At 44.8% G+C, this 22,149-nt stretch overlaps 1 protein-coding gene and 1 long non-coding RNA gene across 7 annotated transcripts in view; one reads left to right on the top strand and one right to left on the bottom strand.

Annotated features, from left to right (window-relative positions):
* The window catches only part of VRK2 (VRK serine/threonine kinase 2), a 711,103-nt gene that overhangs the window by 180,618 nt on the left and 508,336 nt on the right, over positions 1 to 22,149 (top strand). For all 6 annotated transcript variants that reach the window (XR_011268142.1, XM_069608045.1, XM_069608044.1 and 3 more), the window contains 2 exons: positions 1,377 to 1,446; positions 17,721 to 17,808. Coding sequence is in view for 5 of the 6 variants with exons in the window: in XM_069608045.1 (XP_069464146.1) it covers positions 1,377 to 1,446; positions 17,721 to 17,808 (158 nt within the window). In the remaining variant the exon portion in view is untranslated. The remainder of the gene's footprint in view (positions 1 to 1,376; positions 1,447 to 17,720; positions 17,809 to 22,149) is intronic.
* LOC138467794 (uncharacterized) overlaps positions 1 to 22,149 on the bottom strand; it is a 328,988-nt gene that overhangs the window by 174,248 nt on the left and 132,591 nt on the right. The gene's annotated exons all lie outside the window — the stretch shown is intronic.

Here is a 22,149-nt window from a genome sequence, read left to right as displayed (position 1 = left end):
AAGAATATTCCACCAAGTAGAAATGTGCGTGTTGATGATTGTTTCTGTTGCAACCACTGCGCGTTTCGGGAAATATACATGCTTTCTTCAGGTAAATGCAGTGTGTCTTGCTATATTAAGAACATTATTAATGTATTCATTAATTCACATGAAAAACAACTTCACAGCTAAAGCCTAGAACTCCAAAATCTACTAACCTTAAATTTGTGTCAATTTGTAAAAGCAAATCGGGAGATCAAAAGTGTGTAGTGCTGCCTAATTACCAATATCCATCATCCATACAAGTGTATAGCAGACCTGTACACAGATCAACAATGTAGGTCTTATACCAAACGACCACTGTTGCTCATGTCACGTAAACAGATCAACAATGTAGGTCTTATACCAAACGACCACTGTTGCTCATGTCACGTAAACAGATCAACAATGTAGGTCTTATACCAAACGACCAGTGTTGCTCATTTCACGTAAACAGATCAACAATGTAGGTCTTATACCAAACGACCAGTGTTGCTCATGTCACGTAAAGATGTACATTAAATGCTGGCCTCTGACCATTCCCGATGGTATACGACAAACTTAAAGGGCCGCTTCCCCACTTCAATGGCGGGTTATATAAACAAAAACATACTCCACGGATGTTTGGGACTAACCCTGTAAATACATCAAGGTAGTCCTTAGGATGAAAGAGCACTACTTATAGCTATGGCGGTGTGAATCATTCTATTGGCGGTCCTTTTACCTTTTTTAGAAAACAATATCTTCTGAGCGCAGAAATCAGGAACGGACGGGTGTGGGAAACAGCCCCCCGTCCCCTGCTCAGACCTCCCGTTTGGAGGTAAGTAACTGGGTGGTCTTGAAAACTTTATGGTCCACAAGTGTATCTGGGGCATTGCTCAGTTCATCTGGACAACAAGATCCAAAGATAATAACCATCCAAAGCCCTGAGATCATGCATGCTGGGCTCCTGGGCATGCCTAATGTTTTGTGGTCAGGAGCATAAGATGCTGGAATCTTCTTGCATCAGGTCTCTGACTTGATCCCAACCATCTGCGATTTAGAGTTCTCTCCTCAAAACCTATTTTTTTCAACAATAAGTTCAGGTGTTGCTTCTCTCCTTTGCAGTGACAATCTGATTAAACATTTTCCAAAGTAGTTTTATTAATATTAAACATTTTCATTTTTGTTGCAATGCTGATTGATGTAAACTAAGCGGGTAATAAAGGTTGCATTTGGTTTTCACTTGAACTCTCCCGCGATAGAAGTTACTGCATTTCATTTTGGTTTAAGAATTTTTCGACTGATGAGAAGTTAATTGTATCTGAAAACAAATAAGACATTGACTTTTCTACAACAAAATGCATATTTCTCCACAGGAATATCATGAAAATGGACCTTTATTTTCTGAACTGAAATTTTACCAAAGGGCTGCGAAATCCTCAAACAGTAAGTAATACCGGTGGATGATAATGTCTTTTGTTTGGAAACTAAATTGTACAGTTTATGTACATGCAATTTCAACTTGGGCTCGGAAATAGCCCCATTGTCTCACACTCTTAAAACAATAAAATAAACAGTCTCATTTACTTTGGTGCGAAACTCCTGGGCATCCTCTAACTCTGTGCTGTTGGTGAGTTTACAGATAATGAGATGTGCAGCAAAGGTTACAGGAAGGATACTTGTGGGTGCATTGCCCAAACTCCTGTCTATCCCCCCACTGGGGATTATAAGATTTGCAATAAAAATCTCAGGTGAACATGTGTGGCTTTATTTATTCAAAACAAACCTTTCAGACAAAACTACCCCTTTAAACACAACCAAATAATGGGTTAGGTCATGAAGATGAGTGGTAATAAATTTGACGCATAGATTAAAAAGATATTTTAAGTGGGCTTTATATATAGCCAACAAAAAAAAGGTCTCAAAACAGGAACATAATATGATGCCTCTTTAGGTTAGAAAATGGGCAAACACATTTTAGTATGGCATCTCTTTGGGTTGAAACAAATAGGTAATGATTGGAGGGGGTTAGTTTTCTTTTCACAGTATGAGGTGGTTTATCATGCCTTCTCACAAGTACTGTTTCTGCTGTCTCATTCCTTAATTCCAAATGAGAGGTCAGTGGGTCTGTTGGGACTTCTCTCTAAATAGGGGTTGCCAGTAATAAGAGTGCTATGATTGCCACAGGCGGTTTTCCCTGTTTCTGCATTTATTTTAGTAGGCTGTCTGGGTTGTTGGAGGGATGAACTTTCTGGCTCTGACACTGGGGACCACTGGAGCTCACTGGACACTTCTGAATCTTCCCATCTGGCAACCCGCCTATAGGCCCCTTGCCAGTTTCCCATCATTGGCTTGATCGTCTTTCCTTTAATTGCTATATTGTATTGTGTGCTCAACTCTTGGGACCTCCTTTCCACAATGCTTCACAGTAGGCTCATACCTCCTCCTCTCTCCACTTGTCCGCTGGATGTATGGCGTCTCAGTGGGACATTCCTCTGTCTCCCCCTGTCTGGGTTTCTTCAGACTTTTGAGCTCCTGTATTTTCTACAAAAACAACTGACTGGTTACTTAACTTTTCTCTGAAGATTTTCATCAGAACTGGTGCTGTCACTTTTGACTGTGGCTTTGCTGGTTTCCCAAAGGTCCATCTTCTTGATCCTACTGGCTTTGCCAATGGGGGTTCCTCCATAAACTTGAATTGTGAAAAAAATTGTAGTTAGGGAACGGACTGCCTAAATCCCTCTTGGAGAGTGTACAATATTACTTGCCAGTTGCTAGCTGTGTTCTGTGTAACCTTTACTTCCCTCTTATACTACATTTTGCAAAGGTGATACATACAAGTGCTTTTACTGACCTTTAACTGAAGTCACTCTGTGTGTTGGATATGAAAAGTATATGAAAGGTTACTCGCCTGCTTTATTGTTCCTTTTATAATTGTATTCCTTTTCTAAGCAAATGTTATTGGTAGTTGCTGCATTTTAGATTTGCTTGTGTGCCTTGTTATGTTATATTATCAAAGCTTATAGAGCGCACTGTCACCCGGAGGTATCATGGCTCTGGGATATTACGGGGCAGGCAATACCGTATGGCCTAAAAGAGAAGGGTCTTCAGAGATCGCCTAAATTGCAGGTGGTTAGTAAGATTTCTAAGTGTGGGCAGCAGAGTGTTCCACAATTGCGCAGCCGTCACAGAGAAGGCCCGACCGCCCACTCTGGTGCGACGGAAAGAGGGCACACATAGCAAGCCAGCAGACCCAGAACAGAACTCCCGGCTCGGGGTGGGGGGGTAGCAGACACATTTGTTGCAAAGGTATTCAGCCCCGAGACCAAACAGAGTGATTTGAATTGAATATGTTGGGCCACAGGCAGCCAGTGTAATGCACATAGGACTGGAGAGATATCCCCTCCATACGGGGCTCCAGTAGCAACTCCAGCAGCAAGGTTCTGGAGGTGCTGAAGTCGCTGGACAAGACCTTTGGGCTGGGCGAGATAAAGCGTGCTACAGTAATCCAAACGGCTAAGAACAAGGGCAGTTACGACTGGTGGACGGAGTTCGGGAGGTATAAGGGGGAGCACTTTCCGCAGGATCATCCAAGTGGAAATGCCCCGCCTTGCATACAGTTGAGACCTGATGATCCATCAAGAGAGTGGAGGAAAGCATGAACTCAAGATTCTTGACACCCGTGACTGGAACAGGGAGAGACACAAGTGCAGACGGCCAGAAAGAAGACACCCAGCCTGAGGGATCGGGGGGGGGGCACCCACAACCAGGACCTCCGTCTTGTCAACTTTGAGTTTCAGCCAGTTGTGGTTCATCCAATCTCCCACAGCAGAAAGACATTGAAAACAACATGACGACATTTCAGCCTGCTCCAGATCTAACCGACTCAGGATCTGTGTGTCGTCCGCATAAGAGTAGCATCTAATGCCGAAGGAGCGGATGAGACACACAAGTGGCTGAATGTAGATGTTTAAAAGTATCAGAGGCAGGGCAGAGCCCTGAGGGACCCCACAGAAAAGAGAGAAAGGGAGTGAACAAAGGAGGAAGTGAAAGTACTTCGCCTCTCTCGGCCGGGAACGAGGTGAACCAGGCCAGACCTTGGCCAGCATTGCTGGCCTGGGCAATTCTGGCCAGCAGGGTGAGGGTGGTCAATGGTGTCAAATGCCACTGATAGATCGAGTAGAATCAGGCCACCCACCCCACCCCCATCGACCAACCTAGCCATGTCGTCCTGCACCGACACTAGGATACTCTCTGTGCCCCGTGCCCCGGCCTGGCCGGAAACCTGACTGGAAGTGGTCGAAGAAGCCTGAGGCCTTCAGGAAAGAGGAGAGGAGTGGAGAGATCCGGACCTCCTAAAAGCTTCCTGAATAAGGGCAGCAGTGAGATGTGATGAAAATTAGAGGGAAGTGAGGGGTCCAGAGAGGGTTTTTAAGCAGTATATGCTTAAATAAATATTTTAATATAACTTTAAATAATAATATGTGTATGTATAAATAAATACTTTAATATAACTTTATATAATTTGAGTATATATAAATACATATTTTAATATAACTTTAAGGTGAATACGTGTTTTCTTGGATCTCTGTATGAACACATTTCTTTGTACTGCTCTACAGCTCACATAACTCCCTCCTAAATTAAGCCTGTCTGCTCAGCCACTCTATCGACTTGTGTCAGACACACCTAGTCTTCTGAAGTCTAGCACCAGTTGGACTTTAGAAAAACCTTACCTAACACTGGTGGTAGGTGGTGGGATTGGTGTAGTCTGGATTACATTGACTTTTGGTTATACTTATGTCCAAGAAATCCATCCACTAGGCTAGTACTGCTAAAGAAAAGTAACTTATGTTATGTTGATTTATACCACGCACCGCTACCACCCAGGGTCAATCTCCAGGTGCTTGCTTGGATCGGCAAGAGAGGGGCGTAGGGAGGTTAGTGAGAATGGGGTGAGAGAATAGGTTCAGAACCAGGAGGAACTGGCATCTGTGAGTGTTGTTTTCCAAGTGGCGTTTGTGTGGGAGGCCTTGTGTGTTGTAACCATATGGGTAAGATTCTGTGCCTCGGCTGTGTGGTAGTGTTTTATGTTGGTATACATGTGTTGAGTGGGGTTGTGGTGGGTTTGGTTGTGCTAACTGGTTAGATAGTGTCCATAAGGGGTCCAGAGTCATGGGTGGCTGTACCTGTCAAATATTCTGGTGTCTTGGTGTGTAACTGCACTGTTGATGGTTTATGGTCTATGTGGGTGGTTCACTCTAGGTGTGCCTTAACATCTGGAGATGCTGTGTGTGAATTGCCAGTTTTCAGCCGTTTCCTGAAGGTGATGTGGTCTTCTGTGGTTGTGGTCCGAATTTCTTTGGGCATGGTGTTACAGATGTTAGCAATTAGATGTGAGAACGCTGTTCCGCCAAATGTTCTTTTTTCATATTGTTTTGCCTCTATTTGTAGGTTGTTGCTGGACCTTGGGTCCTTTGCTGGGCTATATCAGCTAATCTCGTCTAGGAGGAATTTAGCACCTTGTCTGTGCAAGGCTTTGTGGGCGATGCAGAGTGCTTTGAATTTGATGCACTTTTTTACTGGTAACCAGTGTAGGCTTTTCAGTGCTGGACTGATGTGACTCTTCTGTTTAGTCTTAAAATGATCCTGGCTGCAGTATTTGGCACCCTTTGCAGTTTCTTGGTGAGTCTTTCCAGCATTCCTAGGTAGAGGCTGTTTGCATAGTTAATTCCTGTGAGTATCAGCGATATGATTAAGAGGGTTCTCTGAGAGAAGGAAAGGTAGGGAAGTAAACCTCTGAGCAGTTATAGGAGGAAGCAGCATTTTTTGGCGATTGCATTGATTTGCGGTTCCCGGGATAGTCCGTTGTCCATGACTATTCCTAGGCTATTTACTATGGCGGTAGTCTCTGGTTGCATTCCCATGCCGGTCTGCCAGTGCAGTTGTGGGTTCCTTCCGTCGAATCCTGCGGGTGACAGCATTATTTCTGTTTTTGTCGGTTTCAGTTTAAGGTTGTTCGTTGTCATTCAGTTGCAGATGTCTGTGAGGCTGTTGTTTTGTTCCTGGGTTCTGTTTGTTTTCACAATCCGTTGTGTGTCATCTGTATAGCTGTAGGCGGTAAGTCCGTGGGTTCGAATGATTTTCATCAGTGGGCACATGTAGATGTTGAAGAGCAGAGGAGAGAGGTTGGATTCCTTTGGATTCTGCAGAATATGTTTTTGCTGTTTCATATGAAGGGTGGTAGGTATGTACTTTCAGTTCGGTTTGTTAGGAATGCGGTAAGCCACTTTACCTTATAATACATTGAAATGGATAATGTTAGTGAACAGGCCCTTATACTGCTTACAGTAGAAGCACTAAAATAACTGTGTAATGTAAGGCGCCTGAGTTGTAAGGGAAGAAAGCATGATTTAATTCAAGGGTTGTTAAATCGCTAAAACCCTGGGACTAGGCCTGAAACCCCTACTCCCAACATTGATATGGAAGAGAATTCGGAGGATGAGAGTTTAGAGCTTAGTTCTAACCTACCTTATTTGTATTTTATTAGGCTTATATAGCGCTTTAGACCAAAGCGCTGCACATATAACAACAGGATACAATTAACGTAATAATAACAGTAACAATAGAAGCATTACTAACATGAATCAGTCAACAAAACAGTATGTGGAGCAATTAGATGAAGGGAAGGGGAGAGAAGTGGAATAGAACTATGAGAAAGAGGGAGGTGGGAGGAGGAGGAGGAAAGGAAGGGGAGGGGATGGGAAGGGGGAATAGAGGGAGAGGCATGAGGAGGGGAGAGAGAAGGGTGGAAGAAGGGGAGGAAGAGAAGGGGGGGGATCATTTCAGGGAATGGAGAAGGAGAGACTTAAGAGACATGCGGAAAGAGGAAAAGGTGGGGATAGAGCAGATTGTGAGAGGTAAGGAGTTCCAGTGGAGGGGGGCCAGGAGTTGGAAGGAATGGAACCGGGAGGAGGCACAAGGGGAGGGAGGAATAGTGAGGAGGAAGTGGTCAGCAGAACGAAGGGAACGAGGGGGAGCGTAGAAAGAGAGAAGGGAAGAGAGATAAGGGGGAGCAAGATCGTGGAGAGATTTAAAGACTAGGCAGAGAAAACGAAATTTAAGTTGAGTGACATGGGAGCCAGCCAATGGAGGATAGGGAAGCAGCGATGGAGTCACGAGGGGAGAGGAGACAGAGGGTAGGGATGGCAGAGTGATAGATAGATTTGAGGGGGGCAAGATGTGATGCAGGTAGACCAAAAAGTAAGGAGGAACAGTAGAAGAGACGAGAGAAGATAAGGGAGGAGATTAAGAGTTCAGTAGCGTGGAATGTAAGGGAGGAGCGATTTTTGCGAATATTGTAAAGGTGGAAGCAACAGGCGCAAGAGGTAAGGCTGATGTGATGGGAAAAAGTGAGAGAAGAGTCGAAGTGAAAGCCTAAGTTGCGGGTGTGGGAGGAGAAAGTAAGATTAGAGGGAGGCCCATGGATGAAAGGAGGAGGGGGAGGGGAAGGGAGTTGGAAGGGAAGAAAACTATTTCCGTTTTGTCTGAATTAAGGGAAAGAAAGCGAGAGGACATCCAGTTCTTAATAGCAGTAAGACAAGAGGACAGTTTGAGGTGGAGATCAGGAGAGAAGGAAGAAAAGGAAAGCAAGAGCTGCGTGTCATCGGCATAGAAATGGTAAGAAATGCCAAATGAGTAGATAACAGGGGTAAGAAGGGGGTATAAAGAGAGAATAGGAAAGGACCAAGCACTGAGCCTGGGGGAACTCTGTATTCTAGAGGGTGGATGGGTGAAGAGCGCCTCATCAGGAAACAGTAAAAGAGCGTTGAGAAGAAGGGGGTGATCAACAGTGTCGAAGGCAGCAGAGAGATCAAGAAGAATAAGGACAGAGGATTGCTTAGCATGACGGGCAGAGAGGAGGGAATTAAGGATGTAAGTGAATGCAGTTTCAGGGGAATGTTTGGGGCGAAAGCCAGATTGAGAAGGGGGAAGGAGAGAGAGGCTAGTGACAAAGGTTGAGAGCTGAGAGTAGGCAAGGCGCTCAAGAAGTTTAGAGAGGAATGGGAGAAGGGAGATAGGACGGAAGTTGGAGGTGAGCAGGGGATCAGCGGAAGGTTTCTTCAGAATCTGAATGATGGTGGCATGCTTGAAAGCAGAGGGGAAGGTGGCAGAGGAAAGGCCGGTGTTGAAGAAGGAGGTTAGGTATGGAATAAGAAGAGGGTAGATGTTAGGAATAAAACGGGAGGGGACAGGGTCAGATGGAGCAGAGGAGGGGTAGGCATTGGAGAGGAGGATAGAAACTTCAGAAGGGGAAACTGGGGAGAATACCGTCATGCAAGTGGAGGGTGAGGAGGGAGAGGGGGGAGGAAGGGAGAAGGATGAGGAAATTATTTTTTGCCAAAGAGCAAGAATCTTGGAGGAGAAGAAGTTTGCAAAGTCAGAAGGAGAGAGGGTGGAGGAGGTAGAGGGATCAGGGGTTGGTGGAGAGAGAAGACAAGAGAGCATTTGGAAGATGCGGCGGGGGTGGGAAGCTTGGGAATGAAGAAGGTTAGAGAAGTAGGAGCATTTAGCTGAGGAGAGACAGGAGACATAGAGGGAGTAATAAGAGAAGTAGGAGGATTTGTTGGAAAGTGAAGGAGATTTGAGCCAGAGTCTCTCAAGACGTCGAAGGAGACGTCGCATGGAGAGGAGTTGAGGGGAGAGCCAAGGTTGAGCGGGTTTTCGGGTGGACGGAAGAAGGAGATGGTGTGGAGTAGATCAAGAGAGGAGGAGATAGAAGAGGAGTATGTAGAAAGTGAATCATTGGCCGATAGTGAAGAGAAGTCATGGAGAGAGGGGAGAGAAGAAGAGCAAGTTTCAAGAAAGAGGGAGGGATCAAAGTTACGAAGATCACGACGGGAGAAAATAGAAGGGGAAGGCAAGGGGGTAGAATGGATTAGAAGGTGGAGAGGGTCCTCGGGGGTCTGCCAACCCCCCTCTACAGCCTTCCCCTATACCTCGGTTACCTACTACCATGACGCCAAAGGGTCACATGATAATCCCAGATTATCTATCTCTTGAAAAATGAAAATTGACTTTTCAGTCTGAGGACAAAGAAAAATAGAGAAGGCGCAGGGAAAGGGAAATACAACATGAATATGAGACAAGGAGAATGTCCCTTGACTCTGCTCCATTTTCAGGGTCTTCTTAGTCTGATGGTCCCAAGAAACATTGCCTTCCACGAGAGGTGGTGAGTTTTTATGATCAAACGCTTGATGTGTTGGATTGGTTGGGTATATTTGAGTTCAATTGTGGTTTGCAAGATATTAGTGGGATTGATTTAGTTCCATAGGTTATGTCTAGGTTCCCCCAGAATGGCTCTGATGATGTCATAGAGTTGAATGCTGAAGACGGAAAGGACTGTGAAGTAGTCAAACAGGCTCTTATAGCCAGGCTTGGGAAAACGTATTCCCAATACTTTAAAAGGTTCATAGACCATAAGAAAAAGGATGAGACTCTTTGGGCGACCTGGGTTTGGGAATTCCTGAAAAACTTAGATGGATGGATAAAGGGGTACAAGGGTAGCTCTTTTGAAGGATTGAGACATCTGTTTTTACTTGAAAGTATTTTTGATGCCTGCACTCTAGAACTAAGACAGCACCTTGCTGACTCAAAAGAAATTGATCCCAAGAAAACTAGAACAAGCAGCTGACTTGTGGGTAGCCAACAGAGCCTCTCACAAGGATTCTGGGGTTACTCATAAAAAGGTAGAAGGGGAAAAAGCACAAGAAAGAGGGTAACGATAGTTCTAATCCTCCACCAACCATAGAGGGCCACAAACACTATAAGGGTAAATTCCAAGGGAAATCATACAGGTCCAGTGATTCTTCTGGGGTCAAACGAGAGGGAGGCTACCAGAAACCCTCATTCCAGAAATGCTTTGGTAAATGTGTGGTTTATAGGTCTGGTGACCACGTGAAAGGTAAACCCAGATGCAAGGGTACACATTCAGGGGTCCAATATGTCTCGTTAGCCTTCACCCCAGAGGGTGCAGCTCCAAAAACAGGTGTTCACTTACTGGCTGAAGAACCCAAAGGTGTTCAAGCCAGTGTTTCTTTAGTGTCCTTGGGTCTGTGGGAATAGCAGAATATTGAAGTTTATAATACAATCCCTGCCAACACAAAAGAATATTACAAGGACAGTGTACTTGTTGATAGACAGGATATCCCTGCTATCAAAGACATTGGGGCAGCATCACTGTGGTGGATGGGAGTTTTTTCAAAACTGAGGATGTAGCTAAGGCACCCAGAAGTCCCACCAAGCTTGCTGCAGGCCCTATCCAAATGGTCCCTATATTGCCAGCCCTCATTCAGTGTAATAACATGACATAGAATTCCAGTTAGTGTGCAATCTGGAGTGCCTGGAAGGGTGTTGTTGGGTAATGTTCTGAAGACTCTAGGAGTATTTTCCAGTACACCTAGATCCCCCAGTAAAAGGGAGCTGAGCAGATTGGCCAGAGAGGCAACCTTGAAAAACTCTCAGTTTGAAGTCAAGGAGCAATCCAGTATCTCTAATCAACAGGAAGGCCAACCTTCCACTTCTCACAAGAAGAAAGAGACCAAGGAGAGATCCAGAGTCTCGGGAAAGAAAAAGGGTCTCAAGTCCAAAACTGCTCTAAAGATAAGGACTTCGCCCAGAGGAAAGTCCCAGGTCACCCCAGTGGCCCCACCTCCAGTTGAGGCTGAGTTGGTAGTTGAGGAAACTCCTGATGAACCAGCTACTGGTGAAACAGAACTGAAGGAGATCCTTCCCTGCTTGGAAGATCTGGATCCTAGAGATCACCCTGAGCTGCAGACTTTAATTGCAGAAGGTGGACCCTCTAGGGCATATTTCAGCAGAGGATACAAGAGAGTGTCTCTCTCAATTTATTTTATTTTTTACATTTGTATAGCGCACAAACAGCCCTTGGGCATCGTGGCGCTGTTACTTGAGGGGAACTTAGTTACAGGGAAGGTACAAGTGGGTTAAGCATTTACATGATGTATATCTAGAAGGTCTGCGTCAGCAGACAGCTTCCCAGCTGGAAGGGCAAGAGCCAGGGAAGCATAGACTTTACTGGGAGGATGGACTCCTCTACAGTGAGCCTATAGAGACTGGTAGTGCCCCAAGAGTTAAGACAAAGGTTTCTACAACTAGCATATGAGATCGCTCTAGCTGGTCACAAGTTAAAAGAAGACCAAAGAGAGGCTCTCATTGTACGTTTACTGGCCCAAGATGGGTGCAGATGTGGACAAACCTTGTAGAAGCTGTCACACATGCCAGCTCTCTAATAAAACAAAGTGGTGCAAAGAGTGTGGCACCCTTCGTGCCCCTCCCAGTTGTGGGAGTTCCTTTTGAGAGGGTGGGGATTGTTATTGTTGGTCCCCTAGATCCTCCAACCTCCTCAGGCAACCAGTTTATACTGGCTGTAGTAGACCCTGCTACTAGATACCCTGAGACCATACATATGAGGTCTGTTACTGCTGAGGCAGTGGCTAAGGCCCTATTTGGTATCTTTACCAGGGTAGGTTTTCATAAGAAAGTAGTCTCTGACAGGGGGTTACATTTTATGTCCCCCTAAATGCAGGCAATATGGAAAAACTGTGGAGTTACTTAAAAGTTCTCAACTGCCTACCACCCTTAAACAAATGGGTTGTTAGAGAGGTTCATCCGTACAATGAAGAACATGGTAGGTGCCTTAGAAGAACCCCTGAGAAGAAAGTGGGATCTTCTACTGTCATGCCTCCTCTTTGCTTATAGATGGGTGCCTCAAGCTGGAGTGGGTTTCAGCCCCTTTGAGGTCCTCTACGGCCATCCAGTCAGAGGCCCTTTTGCTGTGATTAAAGGAGGATTGGAGAGTGTTCCACCCTTAAAGCCAGTCTGTGTAACTGACTATGTACTAGGCCTCAGGAAGACAGTGGTGTAGTTGATGGCTGAATCTTCTGAAAACATGAAGACTGTTCAAGCATGGTCATGACCAGAAAGATAACATGGTGGAGTTTACTCCAGACCAGCTAGTCTTGCAGGACAAAGGGATAGGTCCCTTCAGAGTTGTAGGCAAACTTGGAGAGGTCAATTATTTAGTGGAGTTGGGCATCTCGAAGGAGGCCCCTAGGGTCTTTCACACTAACTGTCTAGAGGGGTATATCTACCGACCAAAACTATTAGCTTTGCTTATAGCCTCTGACCAAGAGGAGAAGAAGAGTGAACCTCTCCCTGATCTCATTGGGGACACCATTCAGATGGAACTATAGAAGGAGTACAATGCCCTTCTGATCCGACACTGCAGCAGCAAGAGGAGTGCAAATCAGTTTGCCCCTCTGTTTTGTCTGACATCAAGCTTGACCCCTTGGAGCAGCATGATACACTCACTGGTGACAGTCTCCCTGTCAAAAGCAGGGACTACAGAATGTATGATCATGTAAGGACTCATATAAAGGAGGAGGTCAACAAGATGCTTGACCTTGGCGTAATTGAACTCTCTACAAGTCAATGGGCTAGTCCTGTTGTACTAGTGCCAAAGACAGGTACCAAAGAGTCAAGGTTCTGTGTGGACTATAGGGCTCTGAATGAAGTCACCAAGACTGATGCCCATTCTTTTACCCAGGGCAGATGAGCTGGTGGATAAACTTGAGCTCCCAAGTTCCTCGGCACATTTGACCTAATTTCTGGCTATTGGCAAATAGCTCTGACAGACCATCCCAAGGAAAGAACTGCATTTCCTACACCTGAAAGCTAGTATCAATTCAAGTTCATGCCCTTTGGACTAAAGAATGCACCAGCCACTTTCCAAAGGATGGTGAATAATGTTCTTAATGGGTTAGAGGACGTCTGCCTGGCATACTTAACATCTTCATCACCTTGGACAAGTGTTGCAGGCTATAGAACGGGCCCATCTGACCATAAAGGCAAGCAAGTGTCAAATTAGTCAGAGTAAGGTGGTCTACCTTGGACATGGCGTCAGGAGGGGAAGAGATTAGGCCCTTGCCTACTAACGTACAAGCTGTACAGGACTGGGCCACACCTACTACTCGGACCCAAGTGAGAGCCTTCTTAGATCTCACAGGGTATTGCAGAAATTTTATAGAGAATTATGGGTCCATAGCTTCTCCACTGAATGTCATATCTTCACCCAACTACCCTAAGTGAGATGGAATGAAGAGTGTGCCAAGGCATTTACAGGGTTGAAAGATGCCCTTTGTGATGCTCCAGTATTGAGAGCTCCTGATGATACCCACACCTTTATTGTGCAGACAGATGCTTCTAAGACAGGGATAGGGGCAGTCAACTGGATGAACAAGGCAGGGAACACCCTATTTTCTTCATCAGTAGGAACTGAAGGACCGAAAAACAAGGTGGGCAACCATACAAAAAGACGTTTTTGCCCTTGTGCGGGCGTTGAAGAAGTTTACTTTCCTTATTCAGACAGACCACCAACTCTTTACATGGTTAAAGCAAATGTAGGGGGAAACCCCTAAACTACTCACATGGTCCATTGGCCTCCAAGGGTTTGATTTTACTATTAAGAATAGGTCAGGAACCAATCATAAGTATTCTGATGGTCTCTCCAGGAAGTAGGAACAACTGGACCAAGAGATTCATCCACAAGTGGATAGATTCCTTCTGTCCCTTAGTCTGGGGAGGGGGGGGGGGTGAGTGTTTGGGAAAATGTTCTGTTTCTGTGCTAATTCCCTTTAACCCCAGAGACCCCCAGCGCGTTTTCTGGACTCTGGACTTTATTCATTTTAATCTCATGAGTGAGTGCACAGTCAGACCGGGATTCTTCTTTTCACTGCTTTTATGGAGTATGCTTCACTCCATGTGTTTAACATAGGCATCTGTTTTTTACTTTGTGACGCCCAGCATCCTCTGTGAAACATCACTGAGGAGTCCATTGGACTTCTTTGTTTTAATACATTCTCTTGTGTGAACTACAGTTCCCAAGAGTAGTAAGGTAACTTTTCTCTTACTTACCTTTTGCTTTGTGGGTCCAGCACACACCACCTTATGTGTGGTGTTGGGGGGTTTACATTGTAACTCATTTTCCCACTACTCCTTTATCATTTTGTTACAGTGACTCACAAACCTAAATGGCTGGTGGCAGTCGATACTTTTGCTACCCTTTTGTGCAGGTTACTAGCAGGCTGATTTCTCAGCTGCAGTACAGCACCCATGGGTGACCATTTTCTCAAAAGGGCCCCTGTCTTCTTTTTTTGCCATTTCCTGTTTGTATGTGCCTTCTGAGCTCTCCTTCTATCATTTCATGTAGGATTGGGTCCTTTGTGAGTTTTGCCTTTGGCGGGCTTCAACCCTGAAGCCCGCCCAGGCTCCAGTGTGTCTGGCAAGGCAGGAAGTGAGGGATGGTCCAGAAACTTTAGACCTACGTTTGTATGTGTGCCTGGCTGAAACCAGTTCTAACTGGGTGGCTGACTGTCCCGTCGGACAGCCAACCTCAAGGTAATGGACAGCTACATGGAAGTGAATGAATGGGTTGCAGCATATAAGGTGAGATATTTTGGACTACAGACAGTTGATCACTGGAACAAGGAATCCGAAGCAGAAGACTAGCCGAGATGACAGCAGCAAGCATCTTCAACAACCGCGTTAGTACCGGTGAAGCCCTGCAGCTATGCTGACCCCATTTTGATCTCGATAGGGAAACTTTGCCAAGGATGACTTCCTCCCTTGGGCAGGTGGGACCAACTAGCCTCAAGACCGTCTTCATTTTGGGCTATCCCCCGACATCCTGCGACTTTCCTTAGCTGCAGAACACCAATACCTGGGGAACCTGGACCATTTGCAATTGCATCATTTGGCGAACATCAATTCCCACTGAAACTTTACAGGCATCCATGTGGACCTCCAGAAGCAGGAATTTATCCCCAAAAAGGCCTTCATCAGGACGGGAAAAGGGTGGCGGTACAATAAATGGAAGATCCTGTGTGTGCCGTGTGCGTGAGTCTGGCCACGGCTGTAACACAGTCCACTACTATTGATTTGTAGGAGGCCTTATTATGCGGGTCATGATGTGTTGAAAATACACTGCTACAGGTGCTGTTATCTGAGCTCAAAATCGCTCTAGAGATGTTTCGGGCAGCGCGAATGCGGCCACTGGGCCAGTGTTCACGGACGCATTTGCACGGCACACACAGGATCTGCCATTTATTTGTATCTCCACCTTTTTCCCATCCTGATGAAGGCCGCCCCATTCATAGCATCTTTCAACAGCTATATGAGGTCGAAACACAACCGTGTCGACTTTTCTTACACAATATTCATTGTTCTTACTGTCTACTAAGCTATTTTTCTCAGCATATGAAATGACCAGTGGGTCCCAATAAATGGAATGGGACCTTTTCTCCATGAGAAAGTATATGTTCAATACTTCTGTCCTTAAATGTTCAATTGTACTATGTTCACTATATATTTTTGTTCTCATTATTAATTGGTCCTATCCTGTGACACTTTTGGTTTACACCAATGTAAAACATATGTATTATAATATGATGAAATATCCACTTGTATCCCTATTTTACAAGTAAAACTCATTCAAAGTTCTTTCTCTGGAGTCTTATTGTATCCAAGCTCAGCCTGATCAATTTTCTGTTTAGTACCTTACCCTCTACCTGGACAGATGAGGGAATTGCCAGGAGCCCTTTAGTTTATACATAACATCAGGGGACAGTCCTATTTGGCATCATCAACCATCATTCCTGGGCTCCCCGAAGAAGTCATTGGGGTAAGGGAATTTACCTGCATTCTCCACCCTCTTGCAGGAGCTTCCAATTACCCATAGGGAATTTGTACCCCAAGACCATTGACACTCTGTTACTCTCAAACTCTCTCGTATGGGAGTGGACGGAGACAGAACCCCTTGAGTCTACCATTTACCAAACACCTTCCACGACATATGGAGAGCACTTAATTCCACAGTCAACCCCTCAATGCCAATTTATGGGATGTATTCAGGAGATAAATGGGAGCACCTCACCTCTACCAGAGCGAAAGAAAAGAAACCCATGGACTATGTGAGATCCCTTGGATATATTTCCCTCTTGTTCCATCCAGGATCTTCAAATCGAGGAACGTAGGAAAGGACCAAGTATATCCACCTTGCATAGGGGAAGGGCATGTGAGAAACCAGAAGTTGTCTCACCCACTAGTCCCCGGGGATCTGTCATTCCGGTTGCCAGGACCCGGGGTGAACAGTAAATCACCCGAGAAGTTGTATAACTGAATATCCTAAGAAGAAAAGAGCTGTACTGTTTTGTTGTCCTGCATCAGGCCCTCTGAAATAAGAGACTTTGAATGACAAAGAGACTTTGGCACAGGACGTCTGATGTTGAAGTCTTGAACTGCATCCTCGTGCTAGAGAAGCCAGAGAGTGTGCTAAGCTCCAGTGTGCCACCTTGTCCCCTGCTGAAAATGTGGGGAAGGGAAACCAACGGCTTGAATATCCTGACATATCCTTTCTTGAACACTTTTATTTTGCATAACATTGTTTCCCACACTATTTGTATTTAGAAGTAAGGATTGGCAATAGGTTTAATTAGTATAGGCCCTTTTATTTTGACAGACACCACTAGGACTGTGTTATTATTTGATGGTGTAGCTTGCTCCCATCTTTAGATTTAGGATTAGATAGGTGTTTTTCAAACCCAATTAAAGTTCAGTAAACACCCTTGAACTGTCATCACTTTTCTGTCTTACTGTTTGATACCATGCCTTCCTTACACTGCCTTTGTTGTCTCTGTCCGTTGCCTGGATCTGCACTATTTCCTCTAACGCGCTTTCTGCAGCATGCCCTCCCTACTTTCTGACTGGAAATGAGCTCTTTACTATGCCAAGTTCTCCTTTGCTTTCTATTCTACTGACTGACTTCTCTCTGCCTCCTTTTACACTCCCTTGTCTGCCTCAACTATCCAAATAAAGAGCTGGGTTGGCTGTGCAATTTCTCCATTTGTTTTAGGTTATGAGATCGGTCAGTGCTCCCTGGTTTTATGCACCGGCATGTGTTTCACCCCTGAACCGTATGTTTCACCTCCCCTTGGCCGTGCTCCCATGCGTTGCGGCCATCCCTGATTTCTTTTTTTCCTCATTAATTGATTGGCAATGAGTTTGCTTGGTGAATCCTTGAAGGCCATTTAAGACCGGTTTGTCATGCTGCCTGGGTGGCTCTGTGTCCTAACATTTTGCACCCGAAAAGAGTTTTGCTTCACCTCATTCTACGTACGTGGCTTGTGGGCCCGCTGGCTCCCTAACTCCAAAATCTGCGATGAGCATTTCCTTCATAGTTAGAACAGATTTGCAAGCTGCTTGCCTTCTCTCTGGTATGAATGTTTATGTATAATGGGTCTCTGCTGCTGCAGTCCATGAACCACTGTCATGAATCTCAAATACTGTGTGATGTCGTATGGCTTGGTCTACCACCTCCATTGGGGTCTGATGGCAAAGGAGGTTTGGGAGAGAAGATTAACTCTAGTGGATGCCTCCATATAGCACCTGCATGGGTCACAGAGTGGGTAGCTTTCTCTGGCTACCCGAGCTTCCTGGTCTTCCCCAACCTAAATGTAACTTCGTTAATATTGAACATGCCGTAGTCCCTTCTTTTGTAAGATTAAGATCTAGTGATGCCAAGCAGAATGAAATAATTAAACCATATTTTTTCTTTTATCTCATAATGTTCTCTGTTTTCACAGTCAAGAAATGGATTGGTCAGAGAGGTTTAAACTATCTTGGAATTCCTGGATACTGGGGAACTGGCGCAGCAGAACATAAGGGAAAAAGGTAAAACCCTGTAGTTATTTTGAACTGTAAATTTCAGAAATGTTGGTGGAAATGTTTAGGTTCAATGCCTATTAGAACACTTCTTGAACACTGCCATGGCTAAATGTACAACAACCTGTCAGTGGACCGGTTTGGTAAAACACAATCAATTACTAATTAAGAAGTGCACATGTAAAAGCTGGAATACTTTGGTTTTCCTCACATTTGACCAAACCGGATTCAAGACGCATGCATTGTTGATAGCAAAGCCTATGTTGATCCCTCAGTTGATCACTCAGTGCACCAAAGTGTATCTGTGATTAAAGTATTAATTTCTTTACATATTTAGTTGTTATTGTCCATATTTTGTTCGTGAAATTCCCTCATTTTGGAGCATGTACACTTTGTTACCAAAATTCTCAGAGGGTCCCACTGTATTTATGGCCTTCCTTTGCCACACTTTGAGAGGGATAGTTTTGGATACTATCACATGGTACATGCTTTTTATTTGTTTTGAAAATCAAGGTTATTGTTATTTTATAACATACCATTTTGCAATTAAAGCTCATATAGTTAAACAACATACGGCTCTTGTCAATTTTTAAATCCCCCTCCCTATACTCCCCATGCGTTACTATAAAAACTACTTGTAACACTGTCACAGCCACCACGTTCCATTATCAATCCCCTAACTTTCCCATAGCAGGTCCATGTCCATATATGGTGAAGAACGGAAGCCACTCTCCCTCTATTTCTGTGCCTGTCTCATCAAGTAAGTGCGTAAGATACTCCATATCGTATATGGTCCTTGCTTACAGCACCCATTTTTTTCAGTGGGGACGCACCCTCGCTTCGGTTGCTACGCGATGCAGCTTCTCGCTGTCACTAGCAGGGTGCGCCCCACATGGCCTTCCTCCCCAGTCTCCTCATCCTCCACATTCACCCCAAACAACAATAAGCTTGGTGACTGTTAAGCTTATGGCCCTTAATTAAGTAGCATATCGTGCAGTAGATGGGGATGCAGCGTAACTCTTACACCAAATAAACCAACTCGGGAAGACGGCAAAGTCTTAACTGATTTATTATCAATTGTCTAAAACAGGGAGTAACAACGGACATCAACGGGCGTCGCACAGCATAATCTCACTCGAAGTATTTCATAAATAATATCATGAAAAGGTATCATTTGTGATGTCATACTACGTGGCAAACAAGAAACACCTATGTGGGGTTGTGGTTGGCTCAAGGGGGAACATCGAAGTATACTTTCTATACGGGAACGGGTTGTGATTGGGTCGCTACAGTCAGATAGACAATTTATGCCATACCTAATGCAAGTCATCTTCAACAGTTATTAGATACACAGTGTATCATTGGCTTTCAAACTATAAGGCTCTTCGTTATACGGCCTTCTACAATTGGTTGGCATGCTGGTGCCCTTCTGGAACATTCGGTTCACTAGCAGCATGTAAGCTGGTATCCCAGGTGTCAGTGGGTGGACTTGACCATGTCTCCCCACCCAATTAGCCCAACATGGTATGGTATTGTTTAATTATAAAGCGCCTATACACAGGAAGTGTTTCAAAGTGATCAAGGAGGGTGGGAGCACAGGGATAAAATAACAGTTGCTCAGTCCTTGAAATTCTGAGGTGATAATAGTCTGCACAGGCAGAGTAAGTGCATAGAATACGTTTAACAGTTTGAGATACTGCATATAGGCCTGACAGCGATTCTGCAGATTATACCAGTGCAATTGAGGGCGAAGACAAGGGAGGACAGACATACAGTCTTCAGCACGGAGCGTACGGGTCATGTAAGTGTACAGACGATAACAGTTAGAAGAAGGTCCAAGTGCACCCAGTCGGTTGAGACTTGTGTAAGTGCTGAGAGAGCCACTTTGTAGGTTAGTTCCCAATGCAGTGAGTGTGGGTGGGAGTGTAGCGCCCTAGGGCAAATCTGAAAGAGGACTGGCAGGGTGCTAGGGACCTGTGAGACTCTGAGGTACAGGTCCATCACATCTCATCTCCTCTCCTCTAATCTCATCACCCATGTCTTCTGCCATGCAAATTGTCTTTGAACTTGGCCTTGCAAAGTATCCTTGCTCCTGAGACTATATGGGAGTGTGAGTGTAGAGCACATGCACACCTTCTATCTTCATCCATAACCCACGTGACAGGACACCGCAATTCGGCTCCTTTTCTACCATTTAATTGTATTAAATGAATAAACTTTGCACTTGGTGTTCTTTCTTTGCACCTTAACAAGGGATGACTCGGCTTCTCAAGTTCACTGTTCTTCAAGGATAGATAACAAGTTCTTGGCTGCTCCAGCCTTTGACACCAGACCAGACGGCCTCTTTCGGTTTTCCATGAATTCCAGCTGCTTTCTTGCTGCAACAGTTTTCAGCCATTTTGTCCATGGGTTTAAGCTTACTAAAGAGGTGACACCGAAGTCCCGATTCTACATATAATGGCGGCACTGCCTGCAGTCTATTTACTACGTATAGCTAGCTTCTATGATTACTTAATCTACTTGCTTTGCTGCATCTGCACAGTTATTAAACGGCTTTCACACATGCAATCTTTACTTCGCATAGGAAAGTTTACTTGATTCTTTGCTTCGTAATCAGATTCTGTAAGGTCCATAGTTTCTCTTTGCCACCCAGTCTTCTCAGTGCGTCACACTCGTCTTTTGTGATATCACAAACTCCTCTTTCTCTCATCTCATATTCCTTCGGGAACTTCTTCCAAGAGATTGTCACCTCTACGGGGATACATCAGGTAGGGTTTTCTTAGTGGATACCTTTTCTCAAAGACTCTCTGTGGAATATGCATAATCACTGGTGCCATGCATGGCGCGACTTCTGGCTTCCTGCAGGAGGGGGGCGGGACTTCCTGCAGAGGCATTTGATTGCTCCTCTACATTCCCCCCTCTGGTTGATTCATCGATCACACCTTCCTTAATCTCCGCATTTTGATTTCTTCTCTTGAAGAAGTGCTTCTTTAGGGTAAAAATGTTCACTACTCCCTTCAGGGATCCTGCTGATTTTACATGGTCATCTAGACTACAGGTTATGTAGCTGCACTGTCCATTCTGATTACAATAGACCCATCATCTCACGTACTTCTTGTGATTCCTTGGATGCAGGAACTTTGTTCCCTCAGGTACTAAGATGCTGGCCTCTCTATATGTTCTGATATCTTCATCTGTCAGCTCCTTGGGTCTAAACCCTGATTTGCCATCAATCATTATCTTCATTCCTACTGCCTTCTTTGCTGTCTTCTTGCACTGTATAATTATTATCTTGATCACACATAATCCAAACATTATCCTTACTAATACTGGTCCCAAAAACTTGAAGATGTTCGCCTTCCATTGTGGAACACATTAAAAAATAGATGCAAACCAACCGTCATCTGCAGTGGCCTCTGTTTCGTCTTGCATCTGGTTGTGCAGTTTCGTCAGCAATATTATGGCCTCTGTTAAGGTCCCATTCTCGCCGCCGTGCGAAGGTATGAACGTGCAACGTGATGGCCCGATTTTGGCGCAAACTCCTCCATGTATCGCTGTGATCATGTCAAGGACATAATTCTGGAGGGTCATCAGTCGTATGCCCCTCAATTCTTATTTAATAGTATTGAATCCCTTTTATAGCTGTGTTGATAGTCTGCAGGAGCTCCTAGCGAGTGATTTGCAACCACTTCACATTTGCCACAGTCTGGATTCCAGGCAGATAGTCGTGAATATTGCTGAAGTATGGCTAAACAACCTGTGCTCATATGGAATAGCATAAAAGGCTTGTATTGATTTCGCTGAGAAATAGTTCTCCCTCTTTGTTTGATTGAAACATTTGAGCGCTCTTCTCCTTCTCAAATGGACATCCGCTTTTGGAAATTCACCAATGTTCAGGTCACTCTGTGGAATTACTCACGCTGGAACATGGATAAGCACTAAGGAACACGTCCCTCCCCAGTCCTTGGGCAGCTTCATGTAGGCTCTGGACCCACATGCCCAATATCGATCAATCAGGACGGCTGTTCTTTTCTTCGTTCATGCCTGGTAAATCAGAAATTCGGCCACACTGGTGATTCTTTCCAACTTTCCTTGTGCCATTATTTCTGAAACATAAGGACACACTCTTCAGAGGTAGTGTATGCAACGATCCTCCTTTATCTTCGACCCATGTCAACAATTTTGCAATCTTCGGCCATCGATCCTTGCTTTCTTTTTTTCCCACCGTCCGATTAATGCTGTTGCTTTGCACACAACCAATCAGTCAACCCAACCTTCGTGAGTCAGACCTGTTCCTTTTATTTGTAATGATCCGCTATCCCAACATATCCATATCTCCTTTATTCTTGC

This window comes from Ambystoma mexicanum, chromosome 4q (assembly GCF_040938575.1).
Source record: "Ambystoma mexicanum isolate Mex_15411 chromosome 4q, UKY_AmexF1_1, whole genome shotgun sequence".
NCBI lineage: Eukaryota > Metazoa > Chordata > Amphibia > Caudata > Ambystomatidae > Ambystoma > Ambystoma mexicanum.
This window is presented reverse-complemented; position numbering and strand designations above follow the sequence as displayed.